Raw genomic sequence first — 26,523 nt, 5'->3', positions numbered from 1 at the left:
AGCGTTACCTGCCCTCCTGAAACTGGTCAGCGTCTCCATCACTGCTGTCTTCAGCTCAAATGCTCCAGCCTGGGCCCCATGCCACAGCATGGCACACTCTCCTGAGACATGGTACACTGCCAGTGGATGACAGGGGTACTGAAGGGAGAGAATGTGGGAAAGAGAGACAGAGACAGAGGGAGAGAAAGGAGAGAGAGGGAGGGGAGAGTGGGGATGGGGAGAGAGGAGAGGGAGGAGGGATAGACCGTGGGGTGAGAGGGAGAGGGTGCAGATGCAGAAGAAGAGAATGGGGAAGAGAGGGACAGAGAGAAGAGGAGAAGGGTCAGAGTGGGTATAGGGGAAGAGGGCAAGGGAGAGAATGCGAGGGTGGAGGAAACAGTGCGGGGAAAGAGAGAGTGGGGAAGGAGGAGAGAGCGGGGAAAGAGAAATGGATCAGTAATTACAACAAATCATTGCATTTAGGATGAGCACAGTATTTACATTTATTGTTTCAAACAATTAAGTTTATAATTCCCCTGTTTGTTTCCTCTTCAGTTCTGCAGTCTGCAGGCGACACACACACTATCACAATAGGTGTGGACTTTACTTCTGGATAATTACAACTGCTTGTGCAGAGTTGAAACAAACTTAAGAAATAAGATGGGAACCTGGAATAAAACTTGGACAACATTGCACTATACTGATAACATGAGTCCATTGCCACCCTCCTGTAACACCCTTCAGTATCTGCTATTCTGCACCTGTAGAGCATCAGCACAGAGGAGCTTATTTCCCTGCTCACACACTTCTCTCTCCAAACAGCCACTCAATTCTGGGACCAGCAGGTGTAGCCGCCCACAACTGGACCCATGGGGTATAACCATTCACACAGGGACCTGTGGGTAAAGCCGTTCACACCAGGACACGTGGATACAATCGCCCACATTGGGACCCATGGGTACAGCTGTATGCACCAGGACCTGTGGGACAACTGTTTACACTGGGACCTGTGTATACAGCTATACATACCGGGACCCGAGGGTACAATCATTCACACTGGGACTAGATGGGTACAGCCGCCCACACTGGGACCTGTGTGGTACAGCTGTTTACACCAGGACCCACAGATACAAGTTCATGTACACACTGATTTTTGAACAGGCTGATCCACGAGTTAAATCCCAACTTGGACATGTATCCAAGAGTTGGTCCCAGTGACTTCAACACTCTCTCCCTTGCATCATTGTGATTGGTTGAAACTTCCAGCCATGACTAGAGTAATTACCCCTGACTGGATGGAAGGAAGCACTGGATACAAAGTTCTAACTCTCGCCATCTCCGCTGAAGGATTTCCAACCATCAATTAATTGGAGCAGGGGAGATGCTACAAATCACATCTAGTGACAACAGAGGGGTCCTAGTTCTATCAACATAAACCACCCAGCAGAGATCTTAGTACTTAACCCTCGAAACTTTAATGGCATCAGCCATGTGGTCGTAAACCATATATTATGATTTGGTCAGACAGGCGGAGGGAAGATGCATCAACTTACTTTGTTCTTCACCTCTCGAACAATGTCGAGGTACGGCATACCAGGTTTGACCATCAGCACATCTGCCCCCTCCCGTACATCACGGTCCTGCAGCAAGGAGATAGAGTCACCCCTAGTTACCCATTGACAAGCGGATAAAGAGGGGATGAGCGGGAACCAATGAGCCATGAATCCCAATAGGCAAGGAATTAATTACTGAGACATGGCAACATTTCATGGTGAATCTCTGGAATTCTCCACCTCACAAAGCAATTGAGGTTAAATGCCAGGAATTCAATATTGTCCTGAGGAGGACTGGAAGGATCAAGAGATAAATGGAGAAAGACGGAACAATGTACTTAATTTGGATGATCAACCATGACCAAGTTGAATTGTTGATCAGATTGGAAGGGCATGAAGGCCTACAGCTGAAGTTATTTCCTACGTTTCTATAAATCATTAACTCAAATAACCTCCATTGAAGCCTTCATCCCTGGTAGTCTCCAAAAAGTGCCATGAGTTACAGACTATGATCCCAGGAAGAGACATAAAATACTGGCCAGAGTAAGAGGCACGGACTAAAGTCCACAACCCAACTTCTCCCAGGGACAGCAAGTAATAGTTCAACTATCCCAACTACCAGGGTTGGGTGCCCACAGTTCAATACCTTCCCCTTTAATGGAGTACTTTGTAACTCCACTTCAGTGGCCCATTTTTCATGTTGTGTCACATGCATGGCGAGAAGGCTCATTGTTTTAAAAGCCCAAGGCACACAGCACACCATAATTTCTCATGGCCGAGAGTTTAGTTTGTTTCGGCATGTTGACACATGCTCTATCACTCGCTGTCCTGGAATATGTGGTGAGTTGTTTGCTAACTGCATTGTGGCTCAGAGTGGTTTAGTTCACACCACAAGGCACATGATGGGCAGTTTCCCTTCATTGGGGAACCAAATAACCTGCACCTTCAGACCCTCTCCACGCAAGCAAACAACTGTAGTCTGCAGCCTGTCATGTGAAGGTCACAGACACGGCTGGGGTTTATTGCCCAACTGGAACTGTTGCACTGATGTGAGGGTCCTCCAGTTATTCACATGGATCCAGCACATCTCCATTTCATGCGGTCCCCTCAACAGAGGGTCCCAGAGTGTTGAATGCTCTAACTGCACAGCCTATGACTTACCACAGCTCGGAGAGCAAGTCCCCTGGCACCGGGAGGCAGCTGGTAGCACTTCCTGTCTCCAAAAGCTGGCTTTGACTGAGCAGCGTCTCTGATGGCAAAGGACAAAGTTACATTGACTCTGCAGCAGTAGCCCAATGGGTTGACACAGTGTCACCTTGCTGCAGGAAGGATGTCAAGAAACTGGAAGGAGGTAAGAGGAGATTCATCAGGATGTTGTCAGAACTGGAGGGGTTGAGATGCAGGGAAGCTGGATCTTTATTTTCTATAGCGAAGGAGGCATGGATCAAGTGAATGATCGGAGCCTTTTTGCCAGGATAGATGACTCTAGGACGAGGGGATATGACTTTCAGGTGAGAGAGGAGTGGTCATACATTGAGAATTTTCACTGCAGTCAATTGTTTGCTCCCATGGGTGGCTCTAACAGATAATTGAGAGAGGGTGGTCTGTATCTGGAATGTGCTGCTGGAGAAAAGTGTAGACACAGGAACAATTTTGACATTCAAAAGAAATTCAGAGAGATTTAGGGATCGAAGGGGCTTACAAGGATATGGATCAAATGCAGGTAATTGGGCCTAGGTCAGAATGCCAACTCTCAGCTTGGCTGAGTTGGCTGAAGGACCTGCTCTGTGTTCTATGGCTCCATGACTGTTAAAAAAAGACCCATATCTCACTGTCCTTTATAATGCATAGAGTTAGAATCATACATATCTAGCATGTCCGTGGCAAAGAATGTGCCCAGCATGTCCGTGGCAAAGAACGTCCCTAGCATGTCCGTTTCAAAGAATGTGCCCAGCATGTCCCTGCCATATACATGTCCAGCATGTCTGTGGCAAAGATTGTGCCCAGCATGTCCCTGCCAAATATATGTCCAGCATGTCCGTGTCAAAGAATGTGCCCTCCTGCTTTAGTCCTACTTGCCCACATTAGGCCCAGACCCCTCTCATCCATGGAGATATCCAAGTGTTTCTCTAAGGAATCTAATGCACCTTCTTCTATCACTTTGCTTGGCAGCTTATTCCATGTGCCCAGCACCCTCTGAGTGAAGAAGTCCCCTCACATCCCTTCTAAATCCTACCCCCACCCTGATAACTATGCCCTCTCATCGTAGATTCTCCAGGAAACAAACTGCCACTATTTGCCTTATATATGTTCCTCATAATTTTTTGACCTCAGTAAAATCCTCTCCTAACCTCCTGCACTCTGAGGAAAACAGGCCTAATTTTTTCCAGTTTCTTGGCATATCTCAGCTTCTTAATCCAGGCAACATTTTGTAAAACTCTTTTGTACTCTTTCCAACTCTTTAAATACCTTTCCTATAGCTAGGTGACCAAAACATCTAGCCAATTCCTTTCAATAACACGTCAAAGACTGAAGCTGGGTTTTGACCTGAAATGTAGAACATCCATTTCCCTCCATGGATGCTGCCTGATCCACTGAGTTCCTCCAGTAGTTTGTTTTTGCTCAGGATACCAGCAGTTTCTTGTGCCTCAGTGAGTCAAAGAAACTGTGTTCCACAGTGTCAGCAAGTGCCACACTGATGGCCGTTGCAAACAAGGATAAAAACACTGGGAACTCTCGGCAATCTGAGCAGCATCCAAGCCAACGTTCTTTTTCTCCATGGAAACTGCTCAACTGGCACAAGAGTCCAGCATTCTCTATCTTCATTTCGGATTTGCAGCATCTGCTGTTATTTTTTTGCTCCATTCCTCCTGAATTAGTTTTGTGAGCTCCAGTCCAAAACCAGCCACTATGCCACCCATATATTTAAACCCGCAGGAGAATGGGGTTGAGAGAAGAAATACATCAGCCATGATTCAAATAGAGCAGCAGATTTGATGGTCTGAATGGCCTTATTCTGCCCCAACATCTTATAGTCACCCCTCACAGCAATGCCACAACATCCAATAGAAGAGCAGAAATTGATCGAGAGGGGTTAAACAAAAAAGTCTGCAGATGCTGGGGTCGAATGCAATGCACAAATTTGGCCTTGAAACATTGGTTATCCTTCCTATGGGACCTGCTGAGCTTCTCCAGCACATTTGTGTATTGGAGTGCTGAGTGGACAACTTTTAAAGACCCTGCAGATCAACTTTGTCTCGGTCAGAATCAGTGGAACTCACCGGAAAGGTCCATAAAAGCAGGAAGCAAACTTTGCACTGTAGCTCATCAGTGAAACCTGTTGGAAATATCAAACTTGGGCTCAAAATCGGACATAACTCATGTATTTGTTGTTTCAAACCATCCCCCAGCATAACGTCTTCTCCTCATCCCAATCGCCCCTTATGCGTGTTGCGATCAATGCAGGAAGGCAGGAAACCTGACAGGACAAAGGTTAGGCCCTCACTCTGTATGGGACAATGCCTGGATCTGCTGAAGGGGAAAGCTCATTGGTCTCAGTGCAAGGAAGGAGAAAAACTGACAGGAACTTCGCTCTCCAATCACCAAGTTAACATCAGGGCGAGCCTTTGTTAGGTGAGGATTGGATGAGGTGAGCTCTGCCCCTGAATCATCTGCTGATAGATTGAGAACCCCTGGTCAATTATGTGACGCCTGGAAGGGTCAACACATTCAGGAGAGAATGAGAAGCTGGGGTTGAAAACCAAAAACCAACCAGTTATACAGCACTTCACCAGGGAAGATCTCTCAGAAGGCCAAACCAAACATTACGGAAACAATCAGCATTTCCGAGGAACCATTAGCTCTGTTTCTCTCTCCACAGATCCTGCCTGCCCTGTTGAGTATTCTAACATTGCCTGTGTTTCTATCAGACATGCAGACATACAGTTGTAACTGCATGCATCAAGCTCAGAGTTGGTTCGTTGAAGCTTTACCTTGTTTCCCAGATCATTGGAGACAAGAGCCTGCTTTATGGATCCAACTCTGCCATCCATCATATCCGAAGGAGCAACAATATGGCATCCTGGAACAAGAATGACCGTAAGTCCTCAGAGCCCACTTGATTTGACTCAAAAATGCTTATACATTTAGAAATTTCACTGCAGTCATCTGTTTGCTCCCATGGATTGCTCTAACAGGCAATGGAATCCATTCTTAGCATCATTGTGAAGTAACACAGACCAATGAATGCTGCCCTGGGCATTTCAGAAGGAACATACATAGAAATGATGGATTAAATCTTGATCCAAGTTCATTCAGTCAAATTAATAGGATCTTTGTTGACGAGGCATCTCTAAACTTTGAACTCCACAGTTTATTTAATGCTTTCTGTAAATGATAGAGGTGAATATAATAGTTTTATCCCCACTAAGAACTGGATTAATACTGTCCAATTGCATGACATTCACTTGTCATGCCTGGGAGGATTTACTGTCAACTTACTGTAAAGATGGGAGACCTTTGGTTCATGTTCTCAGGGGGCAAGGCATCAAAATCTTCATCCAAGAGGCTAGAGTTCAGTACTTCATATTATGAGGAATCTGAATTTCAATGAGTGGACTGGATTGTTGCAAGTGAAGGACATAAACAATGGTTTCTGCACAGAAAGGAAATATTCAGCCTGAGGTCATATGGGTATTTCACCTTCTCTGTAACTTTCAACCAGCATCTCTTTGCAAGTCTAAAGGGTACTTTGGCACCTATCTCTTTTCTGATCATGAACTGAATTACAGAAGAAACAAAGTGAGTCAGGGAGGACTAATGTCAAAGTAGATTTCATGTCAATACAAATTCCCTTCAGATGCCAGCCAGGTCAAGAGTTCACAATCTGCCACATACAATTTTTGTATGGGCTTCACTGCCTTACTCTAACATGCTTTTGAAAACCTCCCTCTGCACCCAAGTTCTATTTCCTCCTTGTTTTCCTTAGTGTTAAATTCTGTTTAATCAGATTCCATCTGTGCACCCAAGCATGTTTTATTCTGTTTGTTTAATGCTGGTATTCCCATCCCTCTGAGTAGCAGCAACTCTCCAAGTCTGTTCAACCTCCAAATCTGATTTTCCATGCTGTATGATTACAAATCATCGTCCCGATTTTAAATGAGGCTTGCTTCAGTCTCAGTGTCATGAAACACGAGGTCAAGTTACTCATCTAACTTTCAAGCAACCATTTACACTAATTCCATTGTTTCCCCTCCCCTCCCCTCTCCACATTTCCCTCTCCTACATCCTCAGATTGTCTTCCTGGTCAGAGGTAATACACATCCATGTTCAACAACTGCTCTAGTGGCAATGCCACTAACCCATAGAGAGCAGGGGCCGCTAGAGGAAGAATGAGAACCACCATTAATTATATAGGCAGGAGCGCTTCTCCTTCCCATGACTCCAATACTGAAGGATGTAATAGAAGAGGCAACACAAATGCACCCTTCAGTGTTCTACACAGCCTTATAGCAAGCCTGCAGCACACAGATCACTAGATGATTAATCCTGGAATCGTTGAGATCTTGGAGACCTAAAGAGTTTTTACATACAAGAGCAAAATAGTCCTGATGGCGGGAGTTATCAAATAAGAACAGAAAACATTAGAGATACACCCCTGGACAAGGCCTCATGGCTAATATATTAGATGAGTCGACAACTGGTTAACTTATCAAGGACTAACTCTGTCATCATAATCCCTCACCTACCAGGCCATGCCCTCTTCTCACTACTACCATCAGGATGGAGAAGGAGCTTGAAGGCACACACCTAGGGGGACAAAAGCAGCTTCTTCCCCTCTGCCATCAGATTTCTGAAAAGTGACACTATCTCACTTTTTTCTCTTTTTTGCACTAATTATTGATTTTTAAAATCTTGTATTTACGGAATTGTAATTTATAGCAATTTTGCAACTGTAATGCATAATTCTGCTGTTGCAAGACAACAAATTTTGTGACATGTTCATGACAATAAACCTGATTCTGACTGAGAGCATAGGTCATTTTCAGTGAGACATGTTGTAATGAGGATCGGGGCTGAAACCTCAATTATTTACAGTGTATATCAATGATTAAAGAATCTAGTGCAATGTTCACGTTTTCTGATGATACAGAAATAGGCAAAAGAGCAAAGAATGGGAATGCAGTCTGCATAAGGTGATAAACAAATTAAAGAAATGGGCAAAAAGGTAGACAGTACCACAGAAAGAAAATGTGGTTATCTACAGGATGGAAAAGTAGAAAAGCAGAATGTTAGTTAAATAGAGTGACACTAAAATGCTGATAAAAAGAATGTTAGTCTTCAGAAAGAGCTGGGCCCAGGAAACAGTTAATGTACAGATACAACAGGAATATAGAATGCGGGCAGGAAGCCTAGTGCAGGGTTCACGCTGGAATATTCAGGATACACCTGCACTGGAGGCAGTGAGGGGGAAGGCCATTGTAGATTTCTGGTATGAGAGGATTGCTTTACGATGAAGGATTGAGTTAATATGGTCAGGAATTTTGAAGAAGGCAATGGTGGCCTTGGATGTTGTGAGAACTGTTACAAACTAATAAATCTTTATTAGTACTAACAAAGGAACAACAGTGGAGAATTCACCAGACAATGCAAATCCAAAATAATAATTTTTATGAAACTGTGATAGTACAGATCTATCACCAATGTACATAGTGTTTATAGTTACTGTATCTAGACTGTGCTTACAGCGATTGGCTGAGAGCTAAGCCACACCTATTACCTGGGCCTTAAAGGGTTGTGTCCCTAGCCAGGTCGGATCATTCCGGACTGGTCGGCCACCTGTGAAGAGCTCCGGTCTTTTGCTAATAAAAGCCTTGGTTTGGATCAACAAGTCTTTGGTTCTTTCGACGAGCTCTACAGAAACCATTAGTAACATAACGTTTCTTACTTATCTCTAAACTTAACTCTAAGTTTAACCTCACTGTGCACAAATGTAAGAGAGAGAGAGAGAGAGAGAGAGAGAGAGAGAGAGTGTGTGTGTGTGTGTGTGTGTGTGTGTGTGTGTGTGTGTGTTAAAGTTCAAAACAATCACAGTTTAAACTTGATTCTGTAAGCCCAATTTCAAATATCTTGTTGACTTCAGGATCCTTTTAAAACCCAGTTCAGAAGTAATTATGAAGCATTTTAAACATTATATTTTCAGATCTCTTTCAACTCACGATTCTCTTGATGAGCTGTCTTTCATAGAGCTATTCTTCAAACAGGAGTGACCATTTTCTGGGCACAAATTAGAAGTGGTCTTACTTTTTTAAAAGCCACTTATATTGTAGCACCTGTTATGACAGATTATGTTGTGTTTGTATTTTATATAGATATGATTTTGGGAGATAAATTGGGGCAGGTCTTTTAGTGTAGGTCACATACAAACACTTCAAAACAGATCTCATTTCAAATACTGGAGTTCTGCTCATGCTAGACAGGCCGATGCAAAGAGTCTTTGCAAAAGCTTTGGAGAGTGCCCAAGAGACTTCACGAATGGACTGTTGTTTACAAAAAGGCAACAGATGAAAGAACTCATCGGAGTTGCAGGCTGTATGGAGTAGAACTAAGAGGGTTGTGGTTTTGCAAGCAGACAAGGGAGAGAGAGAGTGAGAGTGAGAGAGAGAGAGAGAGAAAGAGAGAGAGAGAGAGAGAGAGAGAGAGAGAAAGGGAATTCAGATCTGCAGTTTTACAGTCAGCAGCAGCACCAGCTGGAACTGGAACAGGACAAGCTGGCAAGCTTGTGGAAAATCCCATTTGGAAGGCAGGTTGTGAGTGCTTAGTTCAGCCTGGTCAAAGCCCTTGTGGTTTATGCAAGAGGAGAGGACTGAGTGCTTAATGTTTCACTTGAGATAAGTGAAACAAAAAGAAACTCTGTGGTGACCTGTAAGAAAGAGGTTATCATCTGGAAAACCCTGATGGGGCAAGTTTCTTCGGCAAGACACTGAAGTGGCTGATTAAAAGGGATCAGTTGTGGGTACCCAGCGAACAACAAATCTCTCTCTCAAAACCAACAAGAACCTTCATGAGGAGTAACCATTTACCTTTCTAGCATCAAAGTCTGGTGAACTTTATAAATGTTAAATTCTGTGCACAGTATAAGGATTGCCTGTAACCAGTGAACTTGGAGGAATGAGAGGTGAGATTAGTCTGTGAATCAAAGAACTTTTCTGAACTTATGTACACATTACATAAACATGTGCTTAGAATTAGAAGGGGGTTAAGTTAGGATAGTTAAGTTAATAGTAATTAGTTAAAGTGTGATTCTGTTTTCAAGTTTAAAGATAATTAAAAGCAATTTTTGTTTAAGTAACCTTTTGTCTTGGTGAATATCTATTGCTGCTGGGTTTTGTGGTCCTCTTGGGTCGTAACATTGAATAGGATAATAGCTGCGCGCTACTTGAAAGAAGACACACACATGTAGTGTAGTCAGGTTGAGCTCTGAGTTTTATTAGGGCTCAGGCCCGACTTTTATACTTGCACTGTTCCTGCCATGGCCCCCCTTGGCTGACATCACAACATGCATAAAAAAAGTGGGTTTCCCACGCATGGGTTCATTCCTGAATAACAATGCCCTCCTTCCCCGCATGCTCTCTCTGTCTGTTGGCTGCGCTTCAAGGCCAGTGCCACTTTGGGGTCGTTGGCCTTTAAGCTGTCCTTGCTGTTTACCCGCCGATTCATTTGTTGGGGCCAGTACCACACTGTGTGGGCTGCTGCCCTTTGGTTGTGCTCGCCACCCAGAGCGCCGGCTCGATTGCTGCCTTGGAAAGCCGCTATATGACCCCCCCCCCCCCCCCCAAGAACTGACAGTATTGTCCTTGGTGCCCAGAGACAAAGTCTCTGCTCCAGTTTGTTCCTTCTTGCCACCAGGATGTCATCCAGGTACGCGAAGATGCCATCCAGGTCTCGGCCCACTGCGTTCATGAGTCACTGGAAGGTCTGTGACGCGTTCATTAACCCAAATGGCATTCAGAGGAATTCGAAGAGGCTGAATGGGATGATGAAGGCGGTCTTGGGGATATCATCAGGGTGTACCAGGATCTGATAATATCCCCACACAAGGTCCACCTTGGGGAAGATCCTTGCCTTGTGCAGGTTAGCCTCGAAGTCCTGGATGTGCAGCACAGGGTACCGATCCGGTGTTGTGGCCTCATTGAGCTGACGGTAGTCGCCGCATGGTCTCCAGCCCCCAATTGCTTTGGGTAGCATGTGCAGGGGAAAGCCCAAGGGCTGTCCGACCACCGTACGATGCCGAGCTCCTCCAGCTTCCTGAATCCCTCCTTCACCTGCTGAGCTTCTCTGGAGGAAGGCTTGCATGGAGCGGCAGGCTCTGGTTCAGGATGTGGTGCTGTACTCCATGTCGGGGCATCAGCATGCTGAATTGGGGGATGGTGAGCACTGCAGGGAACTCGGCCAGGACCCTGGCATACTCGTTGTCCGATCTCTGTTTGGAGACCAGGTGGAGAGCTGGGAGCCTAGCGTTTTTGAGGGGGAAGGTTTGATAAGACTTGGCGTGGACCAATCGCCTTTCCTCGAGGTCCACTAGCAGGCTGTGGCCCCGAGGAGCAGCTGTTCCACTACAGCCAGCGTGAATACCCACCGAGAAGAGGCTGCCTCCTAACTGCAGTTGGACCTTGCGGATACCGCAGGTCCGAATCGCGCTGTTGTTCCTGGTGTCCTGTCCTAATGGGGGCAAGACACTGACCTCTGCTCCTGTATCCACGAGGAAGTGTCGTCCAGACTGGCAGTCCCAAACGTACATGAGGCTGTCTTGGTGGCCAGCCGTCATGGCCATTAGCGACAGCTGGCCCCGGCGTTTCCCTGAAACATGTATGGTGGCCTGCACAGACGGACTTTGGTCCCCCATCTCTGGTGGTAGAAACACCACTGGCCATCTGGATCACCTCCTTTGGGGCATTGCTGTTCTCTTGGCGTTTCTGCACAGGTCTGGCTGCGGGGTTCATTGATGAGTCCCACAGACACTGAGCACTCTCTCTTCTGTTTCCACAGAATGTTCGCTCATGCTGTGACTTTTGGGGGATCACTGAAATCTGCATCAGCCAGGAGCAGTTGGATGTCCTCAGGCAGTTCCTCCAGGAATGCCTACCCAAACATGATACAGGGGTCATGTTTGCCCAGGAGGGCCAGCATCTCATTCACGAGGGCTGACGGGAGCCTGTCCCCTAGCCCATCCAGGTGGAGCAGACGTGTCCCTCTCTCACGCCGTGATAGCCCCAAGGTCCCGATCAGCAAGTCCTTAAAGGCGGTGTTTGCGCCTTTCAAAGGGGGCTCCAGGATGAAGTTGGCCACCTGGCCTGCTGCGTCCTGGTCCAGGGCACTCATCACATGGTAGTACTGAGTGGATTCTGCTGTGATCTGCCGGATCACCTCAGCCTGGTCTAACCACATGGGTGGTTGATTTGTCCAGAAGGTTGGCAGCTTGAGAGCAACTGTGTTGACAGCTGTCTGTTTGCTCATCACTGGGTTTAGATGACGTCTAAACCGTCAAGGTCACCAATTGTAGCTGCGCGCTAATCGAAAGAAGATACACACATGTAGTGTAGTCAGGTTAAGCTCTGAGTTTTATTAGGGCTCAGGCCTGACTTTTATACTTGCACTGTTCTCGCCGTGGCCCCCTTTGGCTGATGACACAACATGTATAACAAAAACAGATTTCCTACACACAGATACTTTCCTGCATAACAATGCCCTTCTTCCCTGCGTGCTGTCACTGTCTGTTGGCTGCGCAGCAAGGCCAGCGCCATTTCGGGGTCACTGGCCTTTAAGCTGCCCTTGCCGTTCACCCACCGGTTTGCTTGTTGGAGCCAGTGCCACTGCATGAGCTGCTGGCCTTTGGTTGTGCTCGCTGCCCGGAGCACTGGCTCAATCACTGCCGCAGTGGGCTGCCACAGTCCTGTCTTTCCAGGAGATCAGATTTTATCCTTCTTCAGAGTCTTAAGTGGAGTTTTTTTTTCCACAATGAGGCTGCACTCTTTATTTTCAAAAGAGCAGTCAGAAAGTGGTTTCCCTTTTGAAATCCATTTAGTTTTTGTATTTCCCCCTTTTATTAGAAGTAACACATAACAGCCCTCTTCTGTCTTTCACAGGTTCCAACTCCCATGTGTGTCCCACAGGGTCTTGACTTCTGAAACTAATACAAAATGTCTGAATTTGTCAATGTATTTCTCAAAATCATGTGACTACACCATATTCATAACAACCTCTGACCTCATCTCTGTTCAAGAGCCTTAAGTGGTATTATGAGGACAGAAATTCTAATAAACCTGTTTTTGTTTTAACAGATGGCCTCCCTCAGTAGTTCTTCTTGAGTACTTCAATACTTCAGTTTTCAATAAAGCAAAGAATCCATTCTTCTTGAATAATTAAGACCCAGTTCATTTCCATAAGCTCTGTCTTTCTAGACACTGCATCTCCAAAAACTAACACTTTTTTCTTATTGCAATGGTATTTCTGCAAATATGCTGTGAGTTGTGTGCAACCCTGTACCAGCCCACAATTCCCTCACTAGAAATACATTTAATTCTATAACTTACTTTACTAAGACATTTTAACATGAAATATAAATTAACAATAACCTAAATATTAATATTAACACAGATACATTACAGGACTTTCCCTTGCTGGGAGAACCAAGAACCTGGGCCATTGCCTCTGGATTATAAAACTAGTCACTAATTTGGATACAGGGAGAACTTATCTGAGGTGAACAGATTCTTGGAATTCCTCACCCCCAGATACCCATGAGACTAAATATATTTACGGCTGAGATGGATTTTTAGAGGATAGATGAATCAGGGATTGGAGAGAGCCAAGCATGAAAGTAAGGCCAACAATCAGATCATTCATGGTCTTACTAGGAGGAGGATAGACTCAAGGGGGTGAATGACCTACTGCTCCATTTCTTACATTCTTGAATCAGGCAGCATCTGTGGACAGAATGGCCATTAAAGGTTGATATAGCTTTAGAAGAACATTTATTTTTCTGATGTAACTTTGCCAGGAATTTTGAATGAGGTGGAGGTGACTAATAGACCTCACTCTAAACCAGTCCTACCACCCAATGACCCAGTGCCAGTAAACTAGAGTGAAACACAAAAATCTGTAGCGTCCATGGAAGATTAAGATATATAACCAACATTTTGGGCCTGAGCCCTTTAAGATAAATTGGGTCAAACTTGTGGAAGCTCACAATATGTGTTACAAGATGATCAGTCACACTTGATTTTGAGTTGCTTTTTTTCAGACTGCAGCTTGGCTAACAGCTGTGCAATATTTTGTGAGGAGTTTGAGGAGATTTGGTATGTCATCAAAGACTCTTGCAAATTTCTACAGGTGTATCATGGAGACCATTCTGACTGGTTGCATCACTGACTGGTATGGAGGTGCCAATGCACAGGACTAGAAAAGGGTACAGAGAGTTGTGAACTCGGCCAGCACCATCATGGGCATTAGTCTCTATTCTATTAAGGACATCTGCAAGGGGCAGTGTCTCAGGAAGGGCATCTATCATTAAGGACCCTCACCACCCAAGCCAGGCCCTCTTCTCACTGCTACCATCAGGAAGGAGGTACGGGAGCCTGAAGATTAACACCCAGCAGTACAAAAAGAGCTTCTTCCCCTCTGCCATCAGATTTCTGAATGGTCAGTGAATTACAGATACTTTTTCTCTTCATTCGCTCTAATTATTTTTAAAAAAATGTAATTTATAGCAATTTGTGCACCTGTATTGCTGCCACAAAACAAAACATTTCATGATACACTTTCACGACAATAAATTCTGATTCTGATTCAAAAACAGAGGGGATTTCAGGCCTCTCTGACCCTCTAAACCTCTGGAGAAGTTCCAAATGCTCACCTGCCTTGGCATAAGCCAGTGCCACCTCTGCCAGCCTCCGGCAGCTTGCTTCATTGTTCAATGTTCCATCCTCCCGCAGTATTCCTGCCACAAACCAAACACACCATGAGGTTTAATTCCTCAGCCATGACACCCATTGCTAGCCAGGACCTCCGGGAACAGGAGTAATTGCCAGAGGTGCGGCTAGCTCTCAGCAGCAGACAGCCCATAGTGCCCACCAGTGAGATGATGGTGTGGGAAAGAGGGCTAGTGAGGGGACAGGACCATGTGGAAGGAGATGATCACCTTTGTGATGCCTTCACTGCACTATGGCTCCTCCTGCACCCTCCCACTGTCACCAAGTCTGGTCAGTCAGCATGTCAGCCCAACATCCACTCCCCATCCCTAATTGCCCGCGAGGAGGTGATGCTGAGGTGCCTTCAGCATTGTTAGGGAAGGGAATCCCAGGATTTGGATTCAGTGATGAAGAGGAATCCAATGATAGATCTCCCAAGTAAAGTGGGTGCTCAGTGGTGGGCAGCTCTACCCTGGACTTCTCTGTGGCGTATGTATTGGAGAGAAACCACAGGCAATGCTACTCCCCTCCCCTTTCCTGGCGGCAAAGGCTGTGGTTTTGGAGGTGTGGATGGACAGCCTGGGTGAGTTACCTGCACTACAATTTGGAGGTGGGTATTTCTCAACCTGTGGTTTGTGGACCACCGGTGGTCCGTTGGGTTTATGTAGATAGTCCACAGTGATGGGGCAAAGATGGATATTGCCACATTTCAAGCAAGTCATAAAAATATCAAAAAATTCTAAGAAAAGTTTTCCTGTCAGAAGTCTGGGAAGGGGGCTTGAGCTTACCAGGCCTCCATTCCCTCCACTGGTGGTCCATGAGTTTGATGTAAGTGGTCTGCAGTAATTAAAGCAATACTTAAGGAACTGTGTGCGAAGAAAGGTCAAGAACCACTGTTAATGAAGGAGTCACGTGATGGGGTACTGGCCGGTAGGGTAATACCAGGCCTCTCCAGAAAAGAAGAAAAAAAGTGAAGAAAAGACAAAGTTCAATAAATACAAAATATAAGAAATAAAAGATAAAGTTGTAGAGAAAAGAAAAAAAATGGCACCCAAGAAGGAAAAAGTAAAAACAACGGGTAAAAAAAAAAGAAAGGATGCCGGAAAAGAAAGAAGAAGGCCCTATCTGCATGAAGAAACAGGGAGCCGCAGTGGAGAAGAGTGCCCGATCTCCGAGGCTGGTGATGGCCCTGCGGAGTCACGACCCCCCCGATCGCTAGACTGCAAAAATGGCTCTCTGAGCCAAACAAAAGTGCGCAAACTAAGGAGAAGGAAAACACTGACGGGAGGGGGGTTTAGCAGAGGAGCGGGCGACCACAACGCGACCAGCTGAGGGATGCCCGACACCAGGGCTCTCATATGGAAGAAGAGAAGGAAAGTCGACGGGGTTAAAGGAAAGAAGAGCAGTAGCAGGAGGCTCAACAGATGAGCAGCTCAGAAGAAGAGGACCAACAGCAAGAGGCCAAGCAAGAAGCGGCATGACAAAGTGAGGCAAGCAACTCATCAGGAAAGTCAGAAGAGATACAGATACAAAGAAGAAAAGAAGAAGACACAAACACAGGTACAGACACAGAAGAAGAAGAAGACCAAGATCTGCACAGAGAAATAGAAGGTAAAACAGATGGACAGAATATAGATAAAGCTTTTTTTCAAGAACAAATGAGAGGATTAAAAGAATGGTTGTCATTAGAATTTAGTGCAATTAAAAGAAAAATGAAAAGAACAGAAGATAAAATGCAAAGATTAGAGCTAGTCATGACAGAAATAGGGAAAAGAGTAGAAAATGTGGAAGAACAAGAAACGGCTGTAGAAATGGAAGTAAACGACTTAAGAGGAAAATTGGAAGACAGTGATAAAAAATTAAAGAGTCACAAGAGTTGTTAGCTCAGAAAATTGATATGTTGGAAAATTATAGTAGGTGAAAGAACATAAAAATAGTGGGCCTAAAGGTAGATGAAGAAGGCACAAATATAAAGGAATTTATAAAAGAATGGATCCCGAAGGTCCTGGGAATGACAGAAATACAGGAAGGAATGGAAATAGAAAGGGCACACAGAACACTAGCTCCGAAACCACAGACACATCAAAAACCAAGATCCATCTTAGTAAAATTTTTGAGATATATGACAAGAGAAAATATACTGGAGCGGGCAAGGAATAAAATTAGAGAAGACAATAAACCATTGGAATACAAGGGTCAAAAGATATTTTTTTACCCAGACATAAATTTTGAACTCTTAAAGAAGAGGAAGGAGTTTAATACAGCAAAATCGATCCTATGGAAAAAAGGTTATAAATTTATGTTAAGACATCCAGCTGTGCTTAAAATATTTATCCCTGGGGAGCAAAACAGACTGTTCTCGGATCCGGAGGAAGCACAAGAATTTGCAGAACAGTTACAGGACAGAAGGAGAGATGAAGAGATGTAACAAGAATGAAGAAGGGTGATAAAATATATATAAAGATGTAAAAACAATGTATATGTAAAGAACTAAAGAAGGGAAGAAAGGAAGTAAGGGGAAAAAAAAAGTACTTTGTTATATGGGTAAAAAAAAAGTGTTTTCTTGGGGGGATGTGGGGGGAGAGAATAACCATCACTGCAAAATCAGTTGACACTTGCGAGCAGGTTCGCAATCCAAATGGAAAGGGGAGATGTGGTTGCTTGACAAGGGATAAGGGGCAACTCAGATAGGGGGGGATTTTTGGGGTTAAGGGAATATTGGATGGGGGAGTTGTTGGAGTATTTTATGTTTTATATGTGTTGTCATACATTGAGTTTAAAAAGGGAAAACTGAGAGATGAAAATGGGGAAAAGGGGGATGGTGGTGGTGAGGAAATGGAAATGAGGTGTAAACAGGATATGAGATGGCCATGTTGAACTATATGACTATAAATATTAATGGAATACATAACCAAATTAAAAGGAAGAGGCTATTAAATTTACTGAAAAAAAAAATAGATATAGCATTTGTGCAGGAAACGCATCTAACTGAAGTGGAACATAACAAATTAAAGAGAGACTGGGTAGGGCACGTAGCGGCAGCATCATATAATTCAAAAACCAGAGCTGTAGCTATATTAATTAATAAAAATGTACCAATCAAAATAGAGGAGGAAATAATAGATCCAGCAGGGAGGTATGTAATGATGGTGTCAGATATATTCAGAATTTTGGAATTTGCTCAATATATATGCACCTAATGAAGAGGATCAAAAGTTTACGCAAGATATTTTTTTGAAGATTGTAGATACGCAGGGGATATATTGATAGGAGGGGACTTTAACCTTAATTTGGACCCAATGTTGGATAAAACTGGACAAAAAACTAGCAAAAAGAATAAAGTGGCCAAATTTATGGTTCAATCAATGCAAGAAATGAAACTTATGGATATATGGAGGAGGCAGCACCCAAGAGAGAAGGAATACTCATGTTATTCAAGTAGGCATAAAACATACTCAAGGATTGATAGGTTTTTGTTGTCGGCCCATATTCAAAGGAGAGTTAGGAAAACTGAATATAAAGCTAGATTACTATCTGATCATTCACCCCAGTTATTAGCAATAGAACTGGAGGACATCCCACCAAGAACATATAGATGGAGCTTAAACTCCATGCTAGTTAAAAGGCAGGAATTTAGAGAGTTTATTGAACGCCAAATTAAAACATATTTTGAAATAAATATGGAATCAGTGAAAGATAAATTTATATTATGGGACGCAATGAAAGCCTTCATTAGAGGGCAGATAATAAGTTATGTAACTAAGATCAAAAAGGACTACAATCGGGAAATAGAGCAGTTGGAAAGGGAGATAGTAAGTACAGAAAAGGAACTAGTAAAAAGGGATGATATAACAAAAAGGAGAGAATTGGCGGACAAAAAAATAAAGTACGAAACATTACAAATGTATAAGGTGGAGAAGAACATAATGAAAATAAAGCAAAAGTATTACAAACTGGGAGAAAAAACACATAAAATATTAGCTTGGCAACTTAAAACAGAACAAGCTAAAAGAACCGTATTGGCATCAAGGAAAAAGGACAAACAAATTACATATAATCCAATGGAGATTAATGAGAACTTTAAGGAATTTTATGAACAATTATACCAAACTGAGAACAAGGGGAAAGATGATAAAATAGAAGAGTTTTTAGCTAAAATTGAACTGCCGAAATTGTAAAAAGAGGAACAAAACAAACTGATAAAATCATTTGAAATAGAGGAAGTACAGGATATATTAAAAAAGCTGCCGAACAATAAAACACCTGGAGAGGATGGATTCCCAATAGAATTATATAAAACATTTAAAGAGTCATTAATTCTTCCCTTCCTGGAAATAATGAACCAGATAGAAGAAACACAAAACTTGCCATCCACTAACACAGCATCATATAGACCAATATCTCTACTAATTCAGATTATAAGATAATAGTGAAATTATTAGCAAACAGATTGGTCGATTGTGTACCAAAAATAGTAAAACAAGATCAAACTGGATTTATTAAGAAAAGATGAACAGCGGATAATGTCTGTAAATTTATTAATCTAATTCATACAGTTCAAGGAAATAAGAAGCCAACAGTGGCTGTTGCTTTAGACACAGAAAAAGCCTTGACAGAGTAGAATGGAATTATTTATTCAAAGTATTACAGAGGTTCAATCAACCAGGAAAATATATTAATTGGATTAAAGCATTATATAATGGACCATTGGCAAAGGTAACAGTAAATGGATATGTATCGAACCAATTTAAATTAAGTAGGTCAACTGGACAGGGATGTCCATTATCCCCCTCACTGTTCGCTTTAGCAATAGAACCATCGGCAGAACTAATAAGAACAGAAAATAAAACAAAAGGGATAAAAATAAAGGAGTATAAAATCAGTTTATTTGAAGATGACATCATAGTATACTTAACAGAACCAGAAATATCAATAAAAAAATTACATAAGAAATCGAAGGAGTATGGAGAAATATCGGGGTACAAGATCAACGCAAATAAAAGTGAAGTGATGCCAATGAGTAATGCGGATTATACAGAATTTAAAAAAGAATCACCATTTAAATGGCAAACACAAGCAATCCGATACCTAGGTATTAGGTTAGATAATAACTTAAGCCACCTGTACAAATTAAATTATCAGCCACTAATAAAGAAATTGCAGGAAGACTTAAAACATTGGAAAGAATTACTGCTAACATTGATAGGGAGGGTAAATTGCATTAAAATGAATGTCTTCCCAAGGATACAATACTTATTTCAATCGTTACCAATTCCCTTAACAGAGAAATTCTTTAATGAACTAAAGAGAATAATAAGGAAAATCTTGTGGAAAGGGAGGAAACCGAGGATAGCGTTAGATAAATTAACAGAGAGGTACAACCAAGGTGGTTTGCAGTTACCAAACTTTAAAAATTATTATAGAGGAGCACAATTAAGGTATTTATCAGATTTTTACCAGACAAGGGAAAAACCAGACTGGACTAAGATAGAACTAGATAAAATAGGGGAGAAAGTACCAGAACATATACTTTATAAGTAGGATGAAAAGCTGGTACAATATAAAAGCTCACCAGTACTGCATAATTTACTCAATGTATGGAAGAAGATCCACTTAGAAATGAAAAAAACAAATGACCAAATACCAAAATTACTATTGACGCAAAATCCGCTAATCCCTTTTACAAAAGATATCCTTTCCTTTAGCGAATGGGAGAGAAAAGAAATTAAAAGAATAGAAAATTGTTAACATTTGAACAGTTGAAGTACAAATATGGAATAACTCATGGTACAATGTTTGCATATCATCAATTGAAAGCTTATTTAAAGGATAAATTGGGAAACAGACTGAGATTACCAGAAGGAAGCAGCTTTGAATATGTGATTACAGACATAATGATAATTAAAAGATTTATAACGAACATGTACATCAAGCTGCAAGATAAAGAAAATGATGAAATAAGCTATAAACCCCAAAAAATGGGAAAAAGATTTAAACATAAAGATAAAAAATGAAACATGGGAAAAGTTATGTTCTGGAACTATGAAGAATATTATAAACACAAGGTTATGCATGATACAGTATAATTGGTTACACAGGTTATATATATCATGCCCCAAAAGTTAAAAAAATGGGATCCAACATTATCAGAATGATGTTTTCGCTGTAAGAAGGAAATGGGAACAACAGTACATGCAATTTGGGCATGTGAGAAAGTGAAAATGTTTTGGGAAGATCTAAATCAGATATTAAATAAAATCACAAAAAATAACATACCAAAAAATCCAGAGATCTTTCTTCTAAGTAATATAAGAAGTAAGGAATTAGGCTTCAAATTGGATAAAGCGCAAAAAAGATTTATTATGATAGCCTTAGCAGTAGCAAAAAAATGTATAATGTCAACTTGGAAAATGAGAATACAGCAATGGTACATGGAAATGAATAAATGTATTCCATTGGAAAAAGTAACATATAATTTAAAAAATAAAGTCACATTAGTTGAACAAATTTGGGAACCATACATGGAACATAACAGAGAAGGCTTGCCTCGGACCTCCACCCCCTAAAATGATAAACAAAATGACTTGATCCAGTGTGTAAAAGTAGATGACACATTTTTCGTTTATTTTTCATTGTGTGATGACATTGTTTAATGGTTTTATTGTGTTGTATATGTTGAATATTTATTGGTTTTGGAGGGGGTTGGGAAGGGGGGGAGGGAAGGTAGGGGGAAAAAAGGGAAAAAATGCTACTGTGTATATTTAATGAGAAACATTTGTATATATTTTGGTTGATATGGTTCACAGTATGAAAAATAAAAAATTATTAAAAAAAAGAACTACTGTTATTGGTGATGCACATTGTAGTCATTCTACCCAAGTGATATAGAACCAGAGAACACTACAGTCTATGCTGAACTATTATTCTATCTAGTCCATAGCTCTCTCATCTATGTATCATTTAAGTCCACATTCATCACTTCAGCTAGAAGCTCATTCAATACTCCCTCCACTCTCTGCGTGAAGAAATTTCCTCGAATATTTCTCTTAAAACTACACATCTTTCACCTTTAACCCATGTCCTCTAGTTCTTGTCTTATCTAACCTTAATGTAAAGAGCCTGCCTGCATTAACTCTATTTATACCCCTGATAGGTTTGTATACTCTATCAAATCTCCCCTCATTCTTCAATGCTTCAGGGAACAAAGTTCTAACCTGTTTAACCTTTCCCTGTAAATCAGCTCCTCAAATCCTGGCAACAGCCTTGCAAAACTATGTAATCTTTCATTCTTATTGATATCGTTCCTCTAGTCAGGTGACCAAAACTTCACACAATGCACCAAATTTGGCCTTACCAATGCCAATACAACTTCACCATAACATCTCCACTCCTGTATCTAATACTTAGATTTATGAAGGCCAACGTGCCAAAAGCTCTCTTTATTACCAGATAAAAAGGAATGAATGTTTGGGAAAATTAATGTTGATGATGTCCCAATTAACTGGGTTGTGTTATCCTAGAAGGTATTGAGTTTCTTGAGAGATGTTGACTCTGTGCTCATCCAGGCAGGTGGAGAGTCTTCCGTTACACACCTGACTTGTACCTGGAAGGGCCCTCTAATAAGACCATAAGACATAGGAGCAAAAATAAGTGATTCAGCCCATTGAATCTGCCCTGCCATTTAATCATGAGTTGATCTATTCTCCCACTCAGCCCCACTGCCCAGCCTTCTCCCATAACCTTTGATGCTTTGGCTAATGAAGAACCTGTCAATCTTTGCCTTAACTTGGCCTCCACAACTACTGTAGCAACCAAATTCCACAGATTTACCACCCTTTGCCTGAAAAAATTCCTATGCATCTATTCTAAGCAGACCACCCTTCATTCTGAAATTATACCCTCTTGTCCTAGATACACGCATCAATGGAAACAATTTTTATACATCTAGTCTATCCATGCATTTCAACATTCAATATGTTTCAACGAAATTTCCCCCCCTCCTTCATTCTCTTAAACTCCAATGAGTACAGGCCAAGAGCTGTTAAATGCTCCTCATATGATAACAGCTGCGTCGTTCCATCTACCACACTTGTTATATAGGTACACAATCCTTTATCCGGACATCAAAAATCCGGAAAGCTCCAAAATCCGGCTAGTGAGGAGAGTCAGGCGGGCGGGCGAGGGGGAGACCGGCAGCATGAGTCGGGTGGGTGAGGGGGTGGGGAAGAGAGGCAAAGTGAGTTGGGGGGGCAAGGTGGGGCAGGGGAGATGGCAGGGTGACTGGAAGGGGATGGGGGTTGATACGGCAGCACAATTCGGGTGGGGTTAAATCCTGCTTTCCGATATCTGGAAAAATCCAAAATTCAGAACACACTTGTCCCCCAAGGGTTCTGGATAAAGGATTGTGTACCTGTATCCTCAAACACTGCAGAGTTTGTCAAAAGGGCATGCCTTCACTGAATCCATACTGAATCTGCCTGATGGATCCAGAGGAGGTTTACCAGGTTAATTCCAGAGATGAAAGGGTTAGCTTATTAGGAGAGATTAAGTCATATGGGACTCTACTCACTGGAATTTAGATGAGAGGAGATCTTATAGAAACATAAAATTATGAAAGACATAGAGGTAGGCATCAAGATTCAGGGTAGTAGATTTCGGATGGAGCTGTGGAGGTCTGATCATTGGGGGAGTTTAGGGAGGAGATTGATAGGTGATACATTATCAATAATACCAAAAAGCTAGAGTTGCTGGATGACAGGCTTTTAATACCATAAGACCTGGACCAGTGAAGTCACTGAGGGAAGGCAGTGAGCCAATAACCAAATAACAGTATATAGTGATGTATCACCACAATAGGTATTAAATTAGTCAGCGTATTAAGGGATATGAGGAAGGCCAAAATTTAGAACTAGATGGAGTTGCGGAGCTGACTCAGTGGGCTGAATGGCCTACTTCTGTTCTTGTGAACCCTTTCATTCCCAGAGTCATCCTTGTGAACTTCCTCTGAACCCTCTCCAACATCAGAGAATCAGAGTGGTCAACTATGTGTGGAGCCTCAAGAAATGGGAGAGATCTTAAACAGTTTTTTTTTGTATCAGTATTTACTCAGGAAACTGGCGTAGTGCATTCATGTGTTGCCTGATTCACACACCCTTACAACAGTAGTTACACAAACTATCAGTTCCATGGCCAGGGTTGACTCAGTCTGTACCTTTTAAAACCAGAGGGGTGGAGGAATTTGTTCCTCAGTGGGGCTAGTGAGGAAGGAATGCCATCTGTTTACTCACCACAGTGGCCGTGAACAGTGTATGGGCAGAGACAGACATCACAGGCAATCAGTAGTCCTGGGAACGTGCTGCGCAGCTTTTTAATTGCCAGGATGGCTGGGGTCTCCTCCTGGTCTGCTCCTGACCCTCTCTCATCCTGTCCAAGAAAACACAGCCTTAATAAAACCCAGCAAAGGCATTCAAAAGTGATCATCGTTAGTCTTTTGTTATCATCGTCCTAACCCCCAATGAATGTCATAAACATTTGTCGCTATGCTCAGTGAGACTCCCATTTGTCTCATCACACAATCCCAGGGCAAGGACAGCAAGGGGTAGTTTCTGGATTCTGTAATCTTGCGTGGTACTTTGCAGTTCTTCAGAAAAGCAGGTTATGCAGAAAAGGGAGAATGCATTCGGCAGGAGATTCAAACGAAAAAGCCATTTTCTCACTGCTGCCCCTTGGGTGACACTTGCTTTGTACTGAGATCACCAAGCCATGAAATTTCTCCAAGGGCTTGGAAGATGAACCAGGAAGCAAGCACGATGGAGTGGGATGAGAGGAAAAGCCTCCTCTTCTTCGCCTGTGCTGTGGGATGTCATTGTGCCTATTCACCATATCAGACAGATTGAGCTCAGATTTGGCCCACTGCCAATTAACACACTCCACAAACAGGGCAGTTTGATGTGGTGAACTTTTCAATGACAAACCCTTACAGAATTGTTTTATTATGAGGAATGTGCGTAGTGAAACTTAGCAAAACAGAAGACAGATATTGGCCAGGTAATCTAGTTCAGCAACATTAGCTGAGAAATACTTACTAGTTAGGCACCCAGGAAGGTCTCACCCACTCCTCTAACAGCACAGATCACTTGGATCTACCTGAGAGGACAGATTAATCCCAGAGGGTCACAAAACAACCCTTTCAATCCACCACATTCATGGCCGTCAAGTATAGTCTCCATAAATCTCATTTACCAGCATGCAGTCCTTTGCCTGGGTGATCCAAGGGCTGTTCTATATACTTCTTAAATCTTGTGAGAGCTCCTGTCTGAACCATTCACTCTGGCCTCAACCAGCTGTGAGGTGGAAAAATTCTCCATCAGATCCCCTTCAAACATCTTGTCCAAACACTGAAAGAAGACACCGGATTATAAAGCATGGCTGTGTGTTCATGTTTGGGATTTGAAAGTGTCATCTTTTGACTGAAGTGACAAGAGCTATACCCAAGGTAAGAAGTATGATTTAAGACTTAATTATTCATTTGAACTCGGGTAACATCTCTTAAAGTACTGCAGATGAGATGAGGGTCCGCAACTGAGTCAAAGAGCACCTCATGTACAGTTAGTGCTGCCTCAAGTGACCAAGAAGCAGACAGCGCATGACAGCAAATGACAAAAATCATTTGGAACACAGTGTCCTACTGACCACTTCTATCTAAGATCTCCCTGCTGAGCCAAAACCTGAAGTGTTCAGGTCTCCTCAGTCATTAAGTCGTGAATAATTTCTGAAGAAACCTTACAGAGAAGTTAAACGGCCCCCACATTCTGTTTCTAATTTTCAGATTTATTGTCAGAGTACATACATGACATCACTTACAACCATGAGATTCTTCTTCCTGCAGGTGAGGCAGAATTACCATTTATTGGTAGTGCAAAAAAATTGTACATAATATACAAGTGTAACCAAATAAATAAATGTAAACAATTGATTTGTGCAATACGGAGAGGAAAAAGAAACAATAAAATGCAAAAGTTAAAGCCTTAACTGAGTCCTTGATTGAGTATATTGTTGAGGAGTCTGATGGTGGAGGGGTAGCAGCTGTTCCTTAACCTGGAGGGGTGAGTCTTGTAGAATCTATACCTCATTCCTGATGGCAGCAGTGGGAACAGAGCATGTGCTGGGTGGTGTGGATTCTCGACGATTGATGCTTCTCTCCAACGGCAGCATTCCCCGTAGATGTTCTCGATGGTGGGGAGGGTTTTGCTCGTGATGACCTGGGCTATGCCCACTACTTTTTCACGGCTTTACGCTCAATGGTATTGGTGTCCCCATACCAGATCGTGATGCAGTCAGTCAGCACACTTTCCACCACACATCTGTAGAAATTTGTCAAACCAAACCTCTGCAAAATCATGAAGAAGTAGAGGTGCTAATGTGTTTTCTTCACAATGCCATTAGTGTGTTGGGTCCAGGAAAGATCCTCCTAGACAGTGACTCCTAAGAACTTAAATGTGCTCACCCTCTCTATTCCAGATCACACAGTGATCACTGGATCGTACACATCTGGCTTTCCCTTCCTGAAGTCAACAATCAGCTCCTTGGCTTTGGTAACATTGAATGCAAGGTTATTGTTGGTGTGTAGTGGCCTGCAAGCAGAGACATGGATTGGCCCGCAAAATGGCCAATGAATGTGGCGACTGCGCAGACCTGGGGGTGACACTGGCCGTTGTCCCAGGTGACCTTTGCACGGTGGGAAGATGGGGAATTCTGGCGGGAAAGCAGGTCAATCCCAAGCCGGCGCTCCAATGACGTAGAGCCCTGACGTCAGCACCTGGGGCCCATATAAACGTGACAGCCAGAGCAATAAACCAGTCTCGTTTTCCAAGGCTTTACTATGCATGTTGTTCTTCTCCATGCTCGCTAAGCACGAATGCTACATTGGTGACCCCGAGAGGTCCAACCAGCAGTGGGATCCGAAGATGATGGATCAAGCAGAGCCAGTGACCATCCATGCAGTCTCTCTCAGCTTCCAATGT

At 42.8% G+C, this 26,523-nt stretch overlaps 1 protein-coding gene across 3 annotated transcripts in view; it reads right to left on the bottom strand.

The window, feature by feature from the left end:
• Nucleotides 1-26,523, bottom strand: part of alad (aminolevulinate dehydratase) — a 75,076-nt gene that overhangs the window by 3,793 nt on the left and 44,760 nt on the right. For all 3 annotated transcript variants that reach the window (XM_069934751.1, XM_069934767.1, XM_069934759.1), the window contains 7 exons: nucleotides 23,788-23,923; nucleotides 14,446-14,529; nucleotides 5,525-5,613; nucleotides 4,814-4,869; nucleotides 2,694-2,781; nucleotides 1,533-1,619; nucleotides 9-138 (listed from right to left, as the gene is read on the bottom strand). In XM_069934751.1, coding sequence (XP_069790852.1) covers nucleotides 9-138; nucleotides 1,533-1,619; nucleotides 2,694-2,781; nucleotides 4,814-4,869; nucleotides 5,525-5,613; nucleotides 14,446-14,529; nucleotides 23,788-23,923 — 670 coding nt within the window. The remainder of the gene's footprint in view (nucleotides 1-8; nucleotides 139-1,532; nucleotides 1,620-2,693; nucleotides 2,782-4,813; nucleotides 4,870-5,524; nucleotides 5,614-14,445; nucleotides 14,530-23,787; nucleotides 23,924-26,523) is intronic.

The sequence above is a fragment of the Narcine bancroftii genome, chromosome 1 (genome assembly GCF_036971445.1).
Source record: "Narcine bancroftii isolate sNarBan1 chromosome 1, sNarBan1.hap1, whole genome shotgun sequence".
Taxonomy (NCBI): Eukaryota; Metazoa; Chordata; class Chondrichthyes; order Torpediniformes; family Narcinidae; genus Narcine; species Narcine bancroftii.
This window is presented reverse-complemented; position numbering and strand designations above follow the sequence as displayed.